Source organism: Daktulosphaira vitifoliae, unplaced genomic scaffold (genome assembly GCF_025091365.1).
Source record: "Daktulosphaira vitifoliae isolate Bord-2020 unplaced genomic scaffold, ASM2509136v1 Scaffold_4, whole genome shotgun sequence".
Taxonomy (NCBI): domain Eukaryota; kingdom Metazoa; phylum Arthropoda; class Insecta; order Hemiptera; family Phylloxeridae; genus Daktulosphaira; species Daktulosphaira vitifoliae.
In genome coordinates, this window is record NW_026099575.1 from 21,311,060 (window position 1) to 21,330,869 (window position 19,810).

At 26.6% G+C, this 19,810-nt stretch overlaps 2 protein-coding genes across 2 annotated transcripts in view; both read right to left on the minus strand.

Annotated features, from left to right (window-relative positions):
- Positions 1-234: 234 nt before the first annotated feature.
- LOC126905914 (uncharacterized) lies at positions 235-13,386 on the minus strand. Its single transcript, XM_050686055.1, has 7 exons — positions 13,214-13,386; positions 9,014-9,071; positions 7,501-7,624; positions 7,174-7,403; positions 6,337-6,463; positions 6,019-6,251; positions 235-673 (listed from the first exon to the last, which is right to left on the minus strand). The coding sequence occupies exons 1-7, from the start codon at positions 13,228-13,230 to the stop codon at positions 575-577; spliced, it is 888 nt and encodes a 295-aa protein (XP_050542012.1). The 5' UTR covers positions 13,231-13,386; the 3' UTR covers positions 235-574.
- Positions 13,387-15,994: 2,608 nt separating this feature from the next.
- LOC126905913 (uncharacterized) overlaps positions 15,995-19,810 on the minus strand; it is a 33,800-nt gene continuing 29,984 nt past the window's right edge. Inside the window, exon 9 of the mRNA XM_050686054.1 lies at positions 15,995-16,321. Within this exon, the coding sequence (XP_050542011.1) occupies positions 16,199-16,321 (123 nt within the window). The 3' untranslated portion in view covers positions 15,995-16,198. The remainder of the gene's footprint in view (positions 16,322-19,810) is intronic.

Here is a 19,810-nt window from a genome sequence, read left to right on the forward strand (position 1 = left end):
CAGAGTTTTGGGTATCGTCATGTGTAATATATTTTAAATTCTATTATAAAATTTACTTTTAAGCTATTAATAATATATTTCCAAGGTTATTAAATTCATCATTACATTTACATAGAATTTGAGGATAAGGATAAAATACATTTTTTTTTTTGGCAGTTTGAATATTTTAACATGTATACAAAATATGAAAATATTATAAAATAAAAAAAAAGAATAATATAATTATATATATTATAACATAATATAATATTCTTGTACATAAATTAATTATATCAACTATATGCTTGGTAATTTACGTAAGCGAAATTTTATCAAAAATATTCAGATTTGATTGATTTAAAGAAACTATAAATTACATTCATGTTTTAAAGAAACAAAATTTGCTGATAAAAATTAAGATTACGCTAATTAACCAATAAATAGTCGATATGTTCGGGTTGTTCATTTTATAATTAAATTGTATTTTCAATAGAATTATAGAAATTATATTTTATCGACTGTAATAATATTATAATAGTCCAGTGAAAAAATGTTATCACCTTTTTATCATTTCTTCTTAGTATATACTTCTTCGTTATGGTCTATGAATAATAAATGACGGCCAATTATCTTGGACTTCTTCAACACTCTGTTTTTTTGCGCAAATAGGTAAAAAGCAATTTAGTATCTTCCACTGTAACCGTAATAAAAATGTTAAAGATTTCTTATTTAATTTTATCAAATGAATTTTTATGTAATAATGTTGCACTATTTATTATTTCAAGATACTCAGTGAGTTTTAATAGTTCTGAAAAGAATGAATTCATCGAGACTATAAAAATGTTAAGTGATGGTCAATTTTTTGTTAAAGATCGTTATTTTAATTTTACGTGTTTCCAAAAAATAATTTAACAAAATAAATTCATTACATTCAGAAAATTAAAAATAAGTTAATACCCTTTTCAATCATTCTGTAAATAATAAATTTGCTTTAAAACAAATTAAATCCAGCATTAACAATAATAAAAAACTTCAACTTGTTGTTACATCGCCTAAGTTATCGGCTTTAGTTCAAATAAATACACGAACAATAACTATTATTTAATAAGTAGTTTTATCTCTATAAAAATAAAATTACTTATCCTACTTTTCTTCTGTCCTTGACTCAACACGTATTTCAATGTTAAATATCGTAAAAAACACATAAAAATTCAAATTTTCACAAACTTTAAAATAATACAGATTATTAACTATTAATAAGATATTTTATTACCAAAATTTTTCTTAAAATATACTCTACAAAATAGCTATATTAGATTTTTTTAAATTTGAAAGGTTTTAGTCAAACCAGAAGGCCTACTATTTACACGCTGCCCAGGGGAACACTGAACAGTGATCTAGTAGCCGAGCCAAGCGCGAATAGTTCTCATTGAAGGAGCTACTATGTTTTGATTTAAAAAAATAAAATAACAAATGTTAATAAAATGAGGGGAGAGTAAAAGGAGAAAAACAAAGGTCCATTTATAATATAAGAATATTTTTTAAGCATTCAATATTTATATGTTATTTGAATAGGTATGTATATATATATATATATATATGTATAAAGATAAAAAAAAAACGAAAAGAATGAAAACAGAAAAACGTGTTTACACAATATTAATTAAGGGAGCACCAAACCGGGGGTTTTATGGATACTTGTAGTTGATTGATTGATTTTTTGAAACACGGTAACAAGTTTAACGGCCTACCGCAGGCCACAACTGAATGCTCAGCCCATCATATCTCGACGTTTTTGTTAAAAAAAAAAAAAACAAAGTAGCCTGGTTGACGAAAGTTGACGGCAGATCGACTGAACGTTTTACTTTAAGAAAAAAAACATGGTTTTCACCATAGAAAAATGTGCACACAAATTAACTTGTCACCCTGGCAGTATAGCTCAGAAGAAGTCCAATCATCATGGCATCGTATAGTAGCCTGCAGTGATAACGATGGGGGGGGGGGTGTTGCCAACTTTGAACAAGTTCATTGGGAGAGAAATACAACAATATTGGTACAGGTGCACAATGTACGGTCATCTGATGACAATATGATGACAGATATCGAACCGGTTGACTGGTGGAGGTTATCACCCACACAACTATCAAGAAATACTTTACACTTAATGCACAAACCACTAACTGATAAAATTTATTAAAAAACTAGTAATAATTCAGCAACATTACACATTTTATTGAAAATTTAAAAATAGTTAATATTTTCTATTAAATGTAAAAATATAAATTATTGAAAGGGACCCAGAAAATCGCCATCCTCAACAACGACCACATCTGAGGGAAACCTTTCCATGGATCCAAAAAAAAAAGTGGAGAGCGGACCCAAGGAACGGTCGCCACCTGTGGATGGCGGGGGGACACCGCCCACGGGGAGGGTTGTGTGATACAGGGACTATTCCAGACACCTGTATCATACTCAGTACAAAGTCCTTCTCAAGCGTCAACATAAGTTCTCTGAATGGCTGACAATAAAATTCAATTCACGCAAATAAATCTGCATCACAGTAAGGGGGCCAGTAGTGTATTACTAAGGACCCTAACTGAGAGGCATACAACACCCTTACATATAGCACTTATTCAGGAACCATGGATTAATGGTGACCAGATAAAATCTAAGGAATTTTAAACTGTTTTACAAACTAGCAGACAAACTAAGAACTTGTATTTTGGTTAATTATAAAGTTAAAGCCAGCTTGATACTTAATTTATCAAATGCAGACTTGACTATCATCTAAGTGATGGTAAGAATATTATAATAGTTCTTGGATACCATATGAGGTCACAGACCCTGGTAGGGACCGAACTATACTCTTTAATAATTGCAAAAATGATGATCATGCTAATGCTGATCACACTATTTGGGGACACAGTAACATAAACTAAAGAGGATAGGTAATAATGGATCTATTACTGACTACAGACCTCAGTATACTGAACAGAGGTAGTGAACCTATTTTTGTAATCAGGAACAGGCAGTAATTCATTGATCTGACAGTTTGTTCAAAAGGGTTACTTCAAAAGATAAAAGGGTGGAAAGTCTCCTCCGAATCTTCTCTTTCTGATCATTGGCATTTACGATTCACTTTGGAAATTAACAAAGTAGAGACAATAGGAACCCAAAAAGAACAAACTGGGACAATTACAAGGCAGATCTTTCTCGTAACGTAAATAACCTACAGTTTAGATTAGGGCCGAGATAGAGTACTGAAAGGGCTGTAAATATACTACAAGAATCCATTGTCTCGGTTTACAAAGAAAACTGTCCTTTAATAGAAAAGAAAGGTACAAGACAATGTGTAGCTTGGTGGAATGCTAACCTATCTAAATTAATAAAGAGTTCACGTAAGATGTTAAATAAAGCAATGAAATCAGGTTTGGAATAATACTGGGAATCCTATAAGGACGCCCAAAGGAACTACAAATCTGCTTTGTAAAAGTCCAAAAGAGAAAGCTAGAAGAAGTTCCATGGGGATATACAACAACTTCCTATAGCAACTAGACTTCTGCGATCACTTAGGAATGGACCAAACAAAACTGTCGAGGCAATACTACTGCCAGACGGCAAGTTCACCGATAACGATAATGAAACATTATCACATTTGATGAACACACATTTTCCTGACTCTGGAATTAACAACATGATTCACAGGACAAATATGTGACCTATACTGATTGGAAATTAACCAGGAAAGTGATAACCCCAAGTGGAATAAGATGGACAATAAAAGCCTTTGGCAGTTTTAAAGCTGCAGGTCGTGACGAAATTTTCCCTGCACTTCTGCAAGAAGAGTTAGAGATAATCGTCCCCTATCTCTGCAAAATATTTAGATCATGCCTTGCCTATGGTTATCAACCGGCAAGCTGGCGAAAGGTCAGGGTTGTGTTTATACGCGCACTAACTATTATGAAGCAAAATCCTACGGGGCAATAGTCTTACTTCTTTTCTTCTTAAGACTATGAAGAAACTTATTGATAGATACATTAAGGTAGGGCCTCTTAAGGAGCACTCTTTACATGAAAACCAACATCCGTACCAAACGGGAAATCTACTGATGCAGCTCTACAATACCTAGCAACTAAGATAGGGAAAGCTGTCGAGAATAAAATGTATGTAGTAGGTATATTCCTGGACATCGAAGGGACATTCGACAATACTCCCTTCGATGCTATGTGTGAATCTGCACTACAGCATGGAATAGAACCACTTATTACTAAGTGGATAGAAACCATACTAAAGGAATTCTCCATTATGGGACAGTTCAATGAAACCAAAGTAATCAAGAATGTTAAACAGGGATGCTCACGAGGAGGGGTTTTATCTCCCTTTCTATGGTGTCTAGTATTGGACTCACTAATTAAAGAGTTAAATAAAAACTATTATACACAAGTCTATGCGGATGACTTAGTTATAGCATTGGTGGGTAAATTCCCAGACACTATTATAGACTTAGCACAACAAAGACTAAACACTATACATATATAATGCAGTAAGTATGATCTATCTGTTAATCCAAATAAAGTAGAGGTCATTATGTTCACTAGAAGGAGAACAGAGCTAGACAGTCTTGACCTTCTTACTATAAATGGACAAATCGGAAGTAAATTACTTAGTTATTATTTTAGATAGTGAACTAAAATAAAAAAAATAGAAAGATAACTATCTTAAGTGACAGTCAAGCAGCTCTGAAAGCACTCTGTAATGATCAGGTGAATTCAAAGCTTGTGTTCGAATGCAGGGAAACTTTAGAAACACTATAGAGGTTCAACAAAGTTACACTAGCGTAGGTACCAAGACGCAACGGTGTCACTGAAAATGAAAATGCTGACTTTCTAGCCAGGAAAAGAGCAGAGAACACCTATGTTGGACCAGAACCAGTGGTAGGACTCACTGAGCAATCGCTCAAAGTGCTACCCAAGAATTGGTGCAGAGAACAACACAGGAAAATCTGGAAGTACTTGGTAGTACTTAGACAATCTAAAATGTTTATCAAGACCCCTGGTCTACTGTTGGGTGATCTTAATAGCATGACTAGACATCAAATAAGCACCCTGACTGGTCTACTGACAGGACATGGTCACCTGCTTAAACATCTTAACGCAATGGGGGTATCGGAATCACCATTATGCAGGAAGTGTGTAGTAGAAGAGGAAGAATCATTTCACATCATGTGCGAATTTGAAGCCTTGTCCACATTAAGATCAAACTACTTGAGTAAACTTTTTCCTGAAAAAGAAGATATTAAAATCCTAAAACCCAGAGAGATACTTAATTTGGCCAGAAAGACAGGACTCATTGGTCATCTATAGAGGTGACTTTATGCTTGGTATATTGTATTAACATTTCGGTGAAAACATTTAGTTGGGTAAACCGAATTAAGACAATACGGTGTGAGGTGCTCACAATGAACCAACAGGACATAATGAGCATTATGTACACTTCGATAACAACTATAAACTAAAATCTAAAACGTATAACTGTTATTTAAAAAAAATTAGTGAAAAATTTTTTCCAAAAGTTGTAATTTTAATTTTAGCATTTTTTCATGAGAGCAAAAACAGTATCCAAAATATCAAAGCCGTATTATTCAAATCGATATTTTTGAAATGTAAAAAACATATCTTGTTAATAAAATAGGAATATCATTTTTTGTACAAGAAGTTTTTATAAATATCACTAATAATTCCATAATTGCATTTTTGTGGCTTATCAGTTTAGAATGCAAACAACATAATTGTTCATAAAATATTTTGCTCAGCGATTATTAATAATAATTGAGTTGTAAAAATTCATTTAAGTAGACATAACTGAGATAATAAAGTTCAGATTTCTATGTAGAGGATAATTTGTTGTAATTCTTCTCAGATTACTATCTCTAAATACTTGATCTACTAGCTTAAATTACAAAGTAGTTACTTTAATATAATAAAATATCATAAATAATCGAAAAGATAATTAATCAATGAAACAAATAGTAGTACTCACTTTTGGTTTTGATTTAAATTTCGTTCTAATACTTGTAAAAAATGTCGTTGAACATTCTTTTACATTCTTATAAAGAGGCTGGTCTACATTATACCAGACATACAATACAGCCAAATCTTTGAGAATAAAATTTGTCATTTCAGTAACTACATCATCCATTTTTTTATCTCCTTTCAAAAGTTGTGATCCAAGTGTGAGGAGCTCATTTTCGATTAAAGTATTATAATTATTGCCTTAAATATTTAAAATTTAAGTAATTTTTACTATAAAAAGACGGGAAATAAATAGTATATTTGTAGTTTAATAAATTTGACCTACCTAATACAGATCTCAATTCATTATCGGTAATTCCTATATCATTGATTAAAGAATTCATAAACGTAGTTTTATCCTCTTGTATACCTTCTTTCGATATTTCTTCTTTATCTGCAACTGTCCTCAAAATCTACGTGAAATAATAATATAGTACATCAATAAAACTTAGTAATCTTATATTATTTTTTTGAGAATACTAACAGCATGAAAATTCAGAAAATATCATAACGAGGGAAATGTTTGAACAGTTGGACAATTTTATTTAAGATCTTTTAATTTACTATTTTCTTTATATAATAATTTATAAATTCAATTTTAAATAACATTCAATACATATATTATTAAACATTTATCAGGCTCTTATCACCTAAGAAAAAATTAAAAATAGTCATAACTCATACCACACCAACAAACTATTTCAAAACGATAATAACTTTCGAGATAAAGTTTAAAAAGTTGAATCAGAGATATTAGCTTTAGTACGAAGCTAAAGAGATATTGACTTTATGATGGTGTGCATTTTTTTAGGAGAGCAAAAATAGTATCAAATATCGGAGGTGTGTTATTTAAATTGACATTTTTGAAATGTACAAAACATATCTTATTGATAAAATAGGGATATTGTTTTTTGTACACGACATATTTCATATGTTCATCATTAATAATTCCATAATAAAGTTCGGATTACTACAAAGAAGATCATATGTTGTGGTTTCCCAGATTGCTGTCTCTAAATACTTGCACTACTAGTTTTTATTACAAAGTAGTAACTTTAATATAATAAAATATCCTAAATAAACGAAAGGATTATTAACCAATAAAACAAACAGCATAACTTACTTTTGATTCTGATTTTGATTTAAATTTTGAACTAACATTTGTAAAAAATATCGTTGAATGTTTTTTTACATCGTTATTAAAACGCTCGCCTACTTTATACAATTTAGACAAATTATTTAGAATAAATTTTGTCATTTCAGTAGCTACATCATCCATTTTTTTATCTCCTTTCAAAAGTTGTGATCCAAGTGTAAGGAGCTCATTTTCGATTAAAGTATTATAATTATTCCCTTAAATATGAAAAATTTAAGTCATTTTTACTATAAAATATATTGTCATAAGACGTGAAATAATTAATATATTAGTAGTTTAATAAATTTGGCCTACCTAATGCGATTGTCAATTCACTATCGTTAATTCCTATACTATCTAAAAATTTCATAAACTTAATTTCTTCCTCTTTTATATCAACTATCGATATTTCTTTTTCATCTGCAACTGTCCTCAAAACCTAAGTGAAATAATAATATAGTACATTAATAAAACTTAGTAATCTCATATTATTTTTTTGAAAATACTAACGGTATGAAAATTCAGAAAAATCATAACGAGGGAAATGTTTGAAAAGTTGGACAATTTTATTTAAGATATTTTAATTTACTAATTTCTTTATATAATAATTTATAAATTCAATTTTAAATAACTTTCAATACATATATTATTAGACATTTATCATGCTCTTATCACCTAAGTATAAAACTTAAAAATAGTCATAACTCATACCACACCAACCAACAAGTATTCACACATATATTATAATATCATAACGAGGGAAATGTTTGAAAAGTTGGAAACTTTTATTTAAGATCTTTTAATTAACTATTATACTGTTTTTTATACAGCACTTTTTATACATTAATTATTAATAACTTTATAATAAATCTCCGATTTTTACAAAGAAGAGCATTTTTTTGGTTTCTTTAATTTCTTTCTTTAAATACTCGCACTATAAGTTTTTATTACAAAGCATACCTACAAACAGAATTTCAAATCGATAATAACTTCCGAGATAAAATTTCAATAGTTGAATCAGAGATTTTAGCTTTGGTACGAAGCTAAAGTGATATTGGCTTTGAGATGTTGTGCATTTTTTTTATGTCTGTCTACAAAAATCCTTTATTCATAAATGACCGATATTAAAGATCAATAAATTAAAGAACCAGACTTTAATCTAATAAAACATTATAAAATCATTGCCAAAAATTGGAATACTCTGTCAATTTTAGATATTTATAAAAATACTTCTAATTATTATACTGTTAAAACGGCAATTCCAAGGAAAATAAAAGCTAAATGATTACAAAAAAATTCAAAATGAAATTTTAAAACAAAAATTGTAAAATTAAAGTTGACACCATTATAAAGTATAAGTAGTGGGTCAAACAAATTCTTATATTGTTCTTATTTTATTGATTACAAAGTGGAATAGGGTAGACGAGTTATACTGTTTTTAAAAATTATAAATCCATTAAGTTTTTATATAAAACATACTTCTATTAATTACTGTTAGGTCATTATAATGTTATGTTTATTTTTAATTGTAATGTAGTACAGTAAAACATTTTTTTATTTTTATAAAAATGTGTGCTTAAATAGCACAACTGTATAGTGTTCTTATAACTATGCTTTAAGAAGTATTTATAACTCTGAAAAACTGTGTTTTAGGATGTATAACAGTTTTCTTGTTAATATATGATTTTCATCATTTCCAAAAAAATGAATGCATAGCTAATAAAATACCAAAACAGGAATCATATTTAATAGTAAATTAATATAAAAATAATTTAATCAAAAGTGGATTCTCAATTTAGCAACAAGTTTTTAGATAAATAATACTTACTAAAAATGTTCCGACTAATTGTAATATGATAAATTTCATTTTTTTTAATGATAATAACCTAAAATTAAAAATTTTTGGTTATCTAAAATTCAATAAAACTAACAATAGGTCCACTTAAATCAAGTGATTTATGTACGCAATATATAAGGACATTGAAAATACTTTACTTAACCAAATTTTTACTCTGATTTCAAGTCATAAATTAGATTTTTTCAATCACCCCTTTTTTGGGGGTATTACTAATTAGAAATACATAAAAAATTAATTAAAAAATTTTTTATCAATTTATTATTACTTTGTAATATGTTAAAAATAATCTGTGCAAAATTTCAATTAAAAATGACATATTTAACTAATTTTTTTTATCGTTTTTATCAAATTTTATAATTTCAAAATGTTGAACTTTAAATCACAATTTTAGCTCAACTTACAAGTTTAAAATTTATATCATTAAATAAAAAATTTTATGTGGTATAATATGTCCTACTTTATAGATTGAAATGTGAACAGAAACTTTTTTAATTAATATTCACTGTAATTTATGAGGAAAAATCAAAATCTCGTTAAAAAAGTTTTATTGTACTTTAATTGTTTAAATAAAAAACTTACTAAACATGACTATGTAACTATTGGTTTTTAAGTAATTATTTATATTGAATACTGCACATACTACATTATGCTTGTTACGTATTTTAGCTTCGTTTCGAAGCTGAGAAGGTATTACTTTACTATGTGTGTTTATTTATTTTTATGTCTGTTACCACTTTTTCTAAGTTCTCACTGAACCAATTTCTTTCAACGATATGTCAATAGATCACAAATAGTATATAATCGAAAACATAACTGTAATATACTTTATTATTAGAAAAAAATTCAAACTTTCTTTTGTCTTAATGGAGAAATACTGCATGCTATTTTTGTGTTAAAATTTTTGATTCAATAACTTTAATAAATATCAAGGACCTCATCACTGTAGTCCACCCTCGTATAAAAAAAATTTTTTAATCATATTAAAGTTTTTTTACTATGTGATTTTTTTTTATGGCTCTCATTATTTTTTGCAGCTCTCACTTGACCAACTTTTATTACAATACATCAAATTATCACAACTAATACACTCAATTGAGTACATTTTTGTTAGTTTATTTAGTTAAAGTAAATCATTAAAATTAATTAAGTTCTGAATATTTTAATTGTAGAATCTTTTTAAATACCAAATGTTACTTAGAAATTATTTTTATGAATTCTATTTAAGTAATCTATAACGATAAAAATGCAAAAAAGATATTGAGATTTTTTGATAAATTTACAGTAAATAGTAATTGTACAATCTTAACAATAATATTTTTTTAATTCTCATAAATATTTCTATTTAATATTGTAAATTTAAAACTTAAAGTTGAGCTAAAATTTATGGTAACAAATTCAAAATTTTTCTTATTATGATATTTTGCACTATTGATCTCAACACGAAAAATTTATCACGAAAAGTATGACGTGACTCTGATGAAAATTTTTTTCGCTCCATTTATTTATAATTAACAACAAATTATTATCAATTATTAAATTGCCAAGAAGTAATGACTATTTTATAATTTTTTATTAATTCTCCGAAAAAATTACAATAGTAAATAATTAAATATTAATATCATACTAATTTATTTGCTACAATAAATATTTATTCAGATATTTTACTTTTAAATCAAAAAACTACTAATCAGAAATAATTAATGAATTTTGTTTTTGGAATAATCCACCAATTTCTTAAAATTAAACACTATCTACAAATTATACAGTGCCACGACTCCTCTGTGCTTTCGTTTTTTTCCATATAAATTAAAATTTTAAAATTTCACAAGTTTATTTGTTGTACAAGAATACTCTACGATGATCTTCTAAAATAATTATTGATCTTTATTTTTGGCTTGTTAAAATTGTTTATTTCTTGAATTATAAGTGGTTATATATTTTTTATGTTTATCTAATATAATAGGTCATAAGAATGTCAAATTTAATTTTTAAAATTACAACTAAATATGTTTCTGGTCGATAACTTTTGAATCTGAATTTAAGGAGTTATGATCATTTTTATGTAATGTAATGCATAAATATTAAACTATTATAGCCACAACTCACCAAATAACATAATTTAAAAATGTTATTAACATTCGAAATACTGTTTTAAATATTGATATCGACCGGTCATTTTTTTAATTATCATTTTCTAATATTTAAATTAGTAAAATATGTATGTTGCCATTTAAAAAAAAAAAGGTGGGTTGTGGCACAGTTGTGACGTTGCTTAGTTCGGTCAACTAAATTTTTAAATTTATATGGGAGTGAAATTTTTTTTTTCTATATGCATTTTTAAGTTTTAAACCCCCCTGTAAAGGGTAATTAACTAATTTAAAAAAGTAGTATAATGCATAAAAGAAGAATATAATTAGTACTTATCTTAAAAAAAATTATAATGATCCATACATTTTTCAAAAAGTTATAGCGTCATAAAGTTAAAATTATAAAAAAATTTTTTTTTACAAAAATCATATTTTAGCTTCGATGCGAAGCTGAGAATGTATTGGTTTTACTAAGATGTGTTTTTTTTTGTGTCTGTTACCACTTTTTCTCAGATCTCACCGAACCGATTTCTTTCAACGATACGTCAAAAGATCACAAATCGTATCTAGTCGAAGACATTACCCTTAAAAATTGAAAAAAATTCCCTTGTTCCCCGTAAATGGGGGAAACCTCCAAAAAAATTACAAATTTAAAAATCGCTAATTTTCAAAATTTTTTCAATTTTTTTTACTTAAAAGTGCCATAACTTTTTCAAAAATGAACGTATCAATATAATTTTTTTTTATATAGATGCTTTATGTCTTTACTTATCATTTAGTATATTTTTTTCATAAATTTAACCCTTAACCTGCCCACAAGGGGGGATTTAAAATGACAACTTTTTCACAAAAAATTAATTTTTTTAACTTAAATTTTGAAAATGTTCCGGAAAGTCTGACACTTTTATATATATCTTAAATTAAAGATAATGTAATATGCTTTATTATGAAAAAAAAAAATTTCGGACTTTATCTTATCTTCACGGTGAAAATGGCTATCGAATGCTATTTTTGTGTGAAAATTCTCGATTTTATTTTTAATATTATATTTAACTTTATAATGCTATAACTTATTGAAAATAAGTTGTATGGATCCACACAATTTTTTTTATGAGAAATAATATTTTTTAATAAACCCTTTTTCATTCGACATACTTTGTCTTAATCGAGATATTAATAAGGAACCATCAGATCAAGAAGCTTTTGGAATAAAACACCAATTTTTTTAAAATTAAACACTATCTAAAGATTTGCATCGAAGCGTTTATTTTTGATAGTGATTTTAATCACTGTCAGATATCATTATACTTGATCCAACTATACCACGGCACCACTGTGCCCCAACCCCCCTGTGCTGGGTTTTTTTTTATTAATTTTGATGTCTGTTTTCACCATGAAAAACAAATTAAGTCTGAATTTTTTTTTTCATAATACAGTATATTATAAGCTTTAATTTAAGAATTATATAAAAGTGTCAGTATTTCCGGAACACTTTTAAAAGTTAAGTAAAAATAGTTAATTTTTTGTGAAAAAGTTTTCATTTTAAATCCACATCCTGTGGGCAGGTAAAGAATCCTATTTATAAAAAAAATATCAAATGATATGTAAAGACATACATATATAAAAAAATTTTTATTGATTTGGTCATTTTTAGACGGTTTTAAGTAAAAAAATTGAAAAAATGTCAAAAATTGGAGATTTTTTTAATTTGTGTTGTTTTGGAAATTTCGCCCATTTATGGGGAACGAGAGAATTTTTTCAAGTTTTTAAGGGTTATGTCTTCAACTAGATACGATTTGTGATGTTTTGACGTATGGTTGAAAGAAATGGGTCCGGTAAGAACTTAGAAAAAGTGCTAACAGACACAAAAATAAATAAACACACATAGTAAAGTAATACCTTCTCGGCTTCGAAACGAAGCTAATAAATGAATATCCATATAAGAGATAAAGGATAGACCAAAAATATATTTAACCACTTATAATTTGAGAAATAAATAGTACTTACTATATAAATTTAAAAATATATTCTTTATTATTATTTTAGTATAATACTTGGGATCAACAATAAATTAATCACTCACCGCATAATATAATTCATATCATAAAAAACAGCATTAAGTTTATACCTAATAATTTTTATCCTGCAAATTTTTCCTCATTTTAATTATGTAATTTCAATTCATTTTGAATTTTATGTTAACCAATTAATTTATCTTATACTTATAGAAAATTATAGTTATAACTAACAAAATACTTGATTTGTTAAAAAAAATATAAGTCTATAATAACTATATTTCTTTTGTTAGAACTTGTGTTTTTATACAATTTTTTTCAAGATTAAATTAATAGTTTATATAAAATAAGTATTTATAGTCATCTATAATTACTCGACAAACACTGAAATAGACACAATTTTTTTATAATAACTAAGTATTTAAGCAAACCATATAAAATAAAATTAGTTCAAAAATATTAAGCATAACCATCTTTATATTTAAACAAAATCGTCAATAATTTTGCTTTATACTTAATATTTTAATCACATAATAATTTAAAATTTTCGTTATTATTATAATTTTTAATTCTTGATAACATTACTTTGGCAATATTTTTTGATAACTCTTATATAATTCTAAAATATTACGGTAATACATAAAATAATAGCAGAAAATTATTTATTTACAATTTTTTTGTTCTAAGAATTTATTGTAATCTGTTAACATATAACTTTAATATTATATTCTAAATACTAACACCATTTGGTAGTCATTTTACAACAATATAATGCACTCAAATATAAACCATTTAAGGTTATTGACAATATATTGTTGTTAAAAAATCGAAATAATAAATTACGGAATATTTTTTTATACTTTTATCATTATTCTATAAATTGAATTTTTAAAAGGTTGTATTTATACTTTAACATTATGCTAACGTTAATATAAAATTTTCTGTTGTTTTTATGGATAGTATAATTATTTTTTTATTGTGATTTGAACTTGAAAAGTCCCATTAACTATTAAATAAAAAATGTTTGTTTTTTGTTATCATAAAAAATTAATATTTTAATATTACACGTACTCCAGTACTTTTTTTAACCGTCCAATTGATTGACTTTTGTAAAAATTCTCATTTTACAAAAATAACTTCACTTAATAGAATATTGATATGAATTCATAATATTGTATTTTTTAAAAATTTTATTGTTAAGCTTTATGTTGAACTATTATCTAATATGAAAATAAAATTTGAATCTTTGAGCATAATTTTATATAAGTCATAGTTATTATGTAAATAGAAAAAGTCAAAAATTTTTTTTTTAAATAAGTTTTATATGTAAATTATACATATATTATATCACTGAAAAATAAAATACAGTATTTTTACATCTTCCTACTTTAAGTATAGCTTTTATTGGACTATTAAATTTTTATATTATTAAAAGTAAAGTATTGTTTAATTTAATGAAATTTGTTTTTAGATAATTTATGGCAATTTAGTAAATAAAATTATGATTATAGTTTACATTAAATGATAATTTATTTATAAATTCACAATTTTTTTGTTCTAAGAATTTATTGTAATCTGTTAACATATTAGTTTAATGTTATATTCTAAATACTACGATCTTTTAGTATTAATTTTACAACAATATTATGTACTTAAATATAAACCATGTAATGTCACCGACAGCATTATACTGTTTAAAAGTCGAACTAGAAAAGTAGGAAATTTTTATTTTGACTTTTATCAAAATATGTTAAAGTTATATATAATATTTTCTGTTGTTTTCATAGATAGTTCTGAACAGAAAATTTATAATATTTTTCTATAAATTAATATAAAATAATTACTGCTTACCTCTATTAAAAGTTATCAATTATTCAACGACTAGCGTTGATTTAAATGATTAAACACAATTCTTTAAGCAATTAAAAAAAACAATCAACGGTCATATATTTCAACACAATTTTATGCGAATTATTACGATGTTTAATTTCCTATTAAGAGCGACGCTACACTCACATTTTTCGTTAAATGTATTTTAAATGCCAATGACCCCCCTCCAGTCTTCTTTTAGTATTAAACTTAAATGAAATTCTTACTTATTAATCACCAGGTAAGCGCAATATTTTTTCCAGCCTCTGGTACTCTCAGGTTCAGTTGTGTAATTGAGTATTGGACAGGTTAAGTATTGGTGGGTGAAGAAGTGAGAAGCGTCTAGTGTGTTATGCGATAAGAGAAATCCAATGAGGCAAAAAGGTTAGTTCTATAAGATTGTAGTGAGACAAACTATGATGTGTGGTACAGACTGTTGAGAATAGAATAGTGCAGTAAATGGGTCAAGTAGAGATGAGCATGCTTAGATGGATGAGTGGAGTGACTAGAGAAGTTAGAATAAGGAACAAAGGAGGAGTATTGATGTAGTGTCAGTCGTGTTTAAGATGTGAGGAAATAGACATCGATCATGTTATGAGAAGAGAAGAATCGGGATTTGTAAGAATAGTTATGGAAATGAATGTGTCAGGGAAAAAAATGAAGGGATATTATTGTAAGCTTCAAAAATGATGTTAAGTGTGAATTCAACAATTCAACATTTTTATAAATTATAAATAATTTTTCTACGCAAATAATTTCATAAATAATGCATCATTATAGGGCCGACGACAACACGGGGGTTGGATTAGATGTGTCTAATGAAACTTGAAAATGGGAATTCCACAAGAGAAGAATTCCATTCTGGATGGAATACAGAACTCAATCTATGTGCGAGCAGAACGTAGATTTTTTATTTTATCTTTAACTACTCCCCATCTTCGGATATTGTTATCAGTGCTTTTAGTGAATATATGTTTATTATATTTAATTAAGCATACAAAATTATTATTTTAAAATAAGATCCATAGTTTACAATGATTAAGTTGAAACATATATACATTTATTATAAATAGTGTATATTTTAGATAGATAAAGTAAATATTTGTTTGTACACAAGTAATAATCATTAATTTTTTATAAGATGTTCAGTTGCCACACAATTGTACATTTTACGATAGTATACTTCAATCCTCATTACTACGGAAGATTGGCCAATTTTCTTCTGTTGTAGATGTTGTATCGGGGGCACTTCTAGAACTCTCTCCTTTAAAAGATAGACTTTTCAACATTCTGCTAAACGATATTTTCTGTGATAAAAATGTTAAAGATATCTTTTTTAATTGTATCAAATAAATTTGTATATAATAATGTTGCACTATTTATTATTTTAAGAAACTCAGTGAGTTTTGATAGTTCTAAAAAGAATGAATTCATCGAGACTCTAAAAATGTTAAGTGATGGTAAACTTTTTTTTTAAAAATCGTTATTTTAATTTTTCGTGTCTCGAAAAAATAATTTAACGAGATAAATTCATTACTTTCAGAAAATTAAACATAAGTTAAAACCCTTATAAGGGATAATAAATAGATCCAAAAAATATTCATACAATCAATGAATAAATACAACACAACATAACCAAAATTTTTTTTATCAATTTTATTATTTTAAGAGAAACTCGATGTCAATGAATAATCAATCATTCTGTAAATAATAAATTTGCTATGAAACAAAATAAATTCAACATTCAAAAAAATAACTAAGTTACAACTTGTTTTTACATCGCCTAAATTTAACTTGTTTTTAAACGGTTTATAAAACTGTATTTTATTGAACAATAAATGTATTTTTATTTCAAATTCCTTATTATATAATATATATATACATATACATATATATACAGAGTGGCTAACTATGTCTCACTTAATATCTTAAAAAATACAAGTGTTAAAAATAATTTTTTTAGCTTCGATGCGAAGCTGAGAAGGTATTAATTTTATTATGATATGTTTTTTATTTTATTTTTTTGTGTCTGTGAACGCTCAATCTCAGCTCTCGCTGGACCGATTTTGATGAACAATATGTCAAAAGATCACAAATCGTATCTAGTCGAAGACATTACTCTAAAAAATTGAAAAAAATTCAATCGTTCCCCGTAAACGGTTTGACCTCTGGTTTTGTCTTTGTGGTAAAAATGACTACCGTATTCAAAAACATGCTATTTTTGTGTTAAAATTCTGGGTTTTGTATTTTATTTAAAAAAACCTGACAAGGGGAGTACAGATTTTTATAAATATTATATAAATAAAAAATTAATATAGCACAGAAAGTTAAACTTATTTAAATTTGTTTGCTTCTTTTAAGTAGAGAAAAATAACGTTGAAATTTGAACTAGCTTAAATAGCCAAATTTTCAACCAACTAAAACAACGTACGGTTGCCGAGTTGGTAAAATTTATGTTTTACACGCTTGGGGTACGAGGTTCCAACCCGCGTATGGCAATGAATTTTTTGCATTTTTTCTTAATTCTTTTTAGGTTAGTATAAATTTTTAACTCGTTTGATTTTTATCTCATTTAGTTTCAATAACTTCAATAAAGCTCAAGGATCCCATCACTTTNACTTCAATAAAGATCAAGGATCCCATCACTTTAGTCGCCCCTTGCAAGAAGAAATTTCTTATTCGTATTAAAATTATTTTACTATATTTTAAGTTTTAGCTTCGATGCAAAGCTGAGAAGATATTTTTTTGTGACTATCATTTATTTTCTCTGCTCTAACTCCACCTACTTTTTTTAACGATATGTCAAATGACTACAATTCGTATCTTNACTTGACCTACTTTTTTCAACAATACGTCAAATTACTACAATTCGTATCTAGTTGAAGATATTACTCTCAAAAATTGAAAAAAAAATTCTAATTTATCAATTAAACAGTTAGTTATTACATCGTCTCCATAAAGACAATTAAAATCATTAATTTCTAATGTTTTCAAAATATTTATTAACGAATGAAGTTTGATATAATAGGTTTCAATTACAAAATTAAATCATTTAACTTTGTAAATTTATAAATTTTTTACTGTANCTTTCATTCGACATACTTTTTTTTAAAATCGGACCATTTCCCTTTATACAGGGGGGGTGCAAACCTTTTAAAATGCGTATAGAAAGTAGAACTTTTTCAACTTAACTTTTGAAAATGTTCCGGAAAGACTGACACTTTTATATATATCTTAAATTAAAGCTAATGTAATATACTTTAATTTGAAAAAAAAAAATTTGACCTCTAGACTTGTCTTCGTGGTGAAAACGGACATCAAATTTAAAGAAAAACATTCGGTTTCCGTGAAAAAATTCTCGATTTTATATGTTATATTATTTAAATTATATTTTATATAACTATTGGAAAAATGTATGGATCAATATTATTATTTTTTTATAATAAACATTTATATACTTCTTTCATCTGGCACGCTTTTTTTGTAAATCGGATCATACCCCTTTAACAAGGGGGGTCAAAACTTTAAACATGCGTATTGTTACTACGATATTTTNTTAGACACAATGTTATAAATGCATATGTGTGTATGTGTGAGTTTATTTATTTATTGTATCATTAAAGTGTAGTGTATATTAATATACAAGCGATAGAGTAGGTAATTGATTTGACGCTATATTGTATAACCCAACTAAACGCTAAATTGTACATTCCAAAACAACAATCATATTATGTCAATTGTCACCGGAATTTCTGGTAATATTTTTCTTTTTCTTTGCCTTAATCCCAACTACTTGGGGTCGGCCACCTATATCCCAAACTTGCATTTGACACGAGCTCCCATATCTTCTACGCTCACATTGTNTCATAAATATTATATAAATAAAAAATTAATATAGCATAGAAAGTTAAACTTATTTAAATTTGTTTGCTTCTTTTAAGTAGAGAAAAATAACTTTGAAATTTGAACTAGCTTAAATAGCCAAATTTTCAACCTACTAAAGCAACGTACGGTTGCCGAGTTAGTAAGACTTATGTTTTACACGCTTGGGGTACGAGGTTCCAACCCGCGTATGGCAATGAATTTTTTGCATTTTTTCTTAATTCTTTTTAAGTTAGTATAAATTTTTAACTCGTTTGATTTTTATCTCATTTAGTTTCAATAACTTCAATAAAGATCAAGGATCCCATCACTTTAGTCGACCCTTGCAAGAAGAAATTTATTATTCGTATTAAAATTATTTTACTATATTTTAAGTTTTAGCTTCGATGCAAAGCTGAGAAGATATTATTTGTGACTATCATTTATTTTCTCTGCTCTAACTCCACCTACTTTTTTTAACGATATGTCAAATTACTACAATTCGTATCTAGTTGAAGATATTANACTTACAATTCGTATCTAGTTGAAGATATTACCCTCAAAAATTGAAAAAAAATTCTAATTTATCAATTAAACAGTTAGTTATTATATGTTCTCCACAAAGACAATTNTATCAATTAAACAGTTAGTTATTACATGTTCTCCATAAAGACAATTAAAATCATTAATTTCTAATGTTTTCAAAATATTTATTAACGAATGAAGTTTGATATAATAGGTTTCAATTACAAAATTAAATCATTTAACTTTGTAATTTAATAAATTTTTTACTGTATTTGCGTGTGCTACTATTAGACTATAATATTCAAATTTTTTTCTAACGTGTTGCTATATAAATCATTTCTAAAAAAAATGATTGTTTTTTCTCCTGAATTAACAATTGATTTTTACAAATATAATCAAATTTTATAATA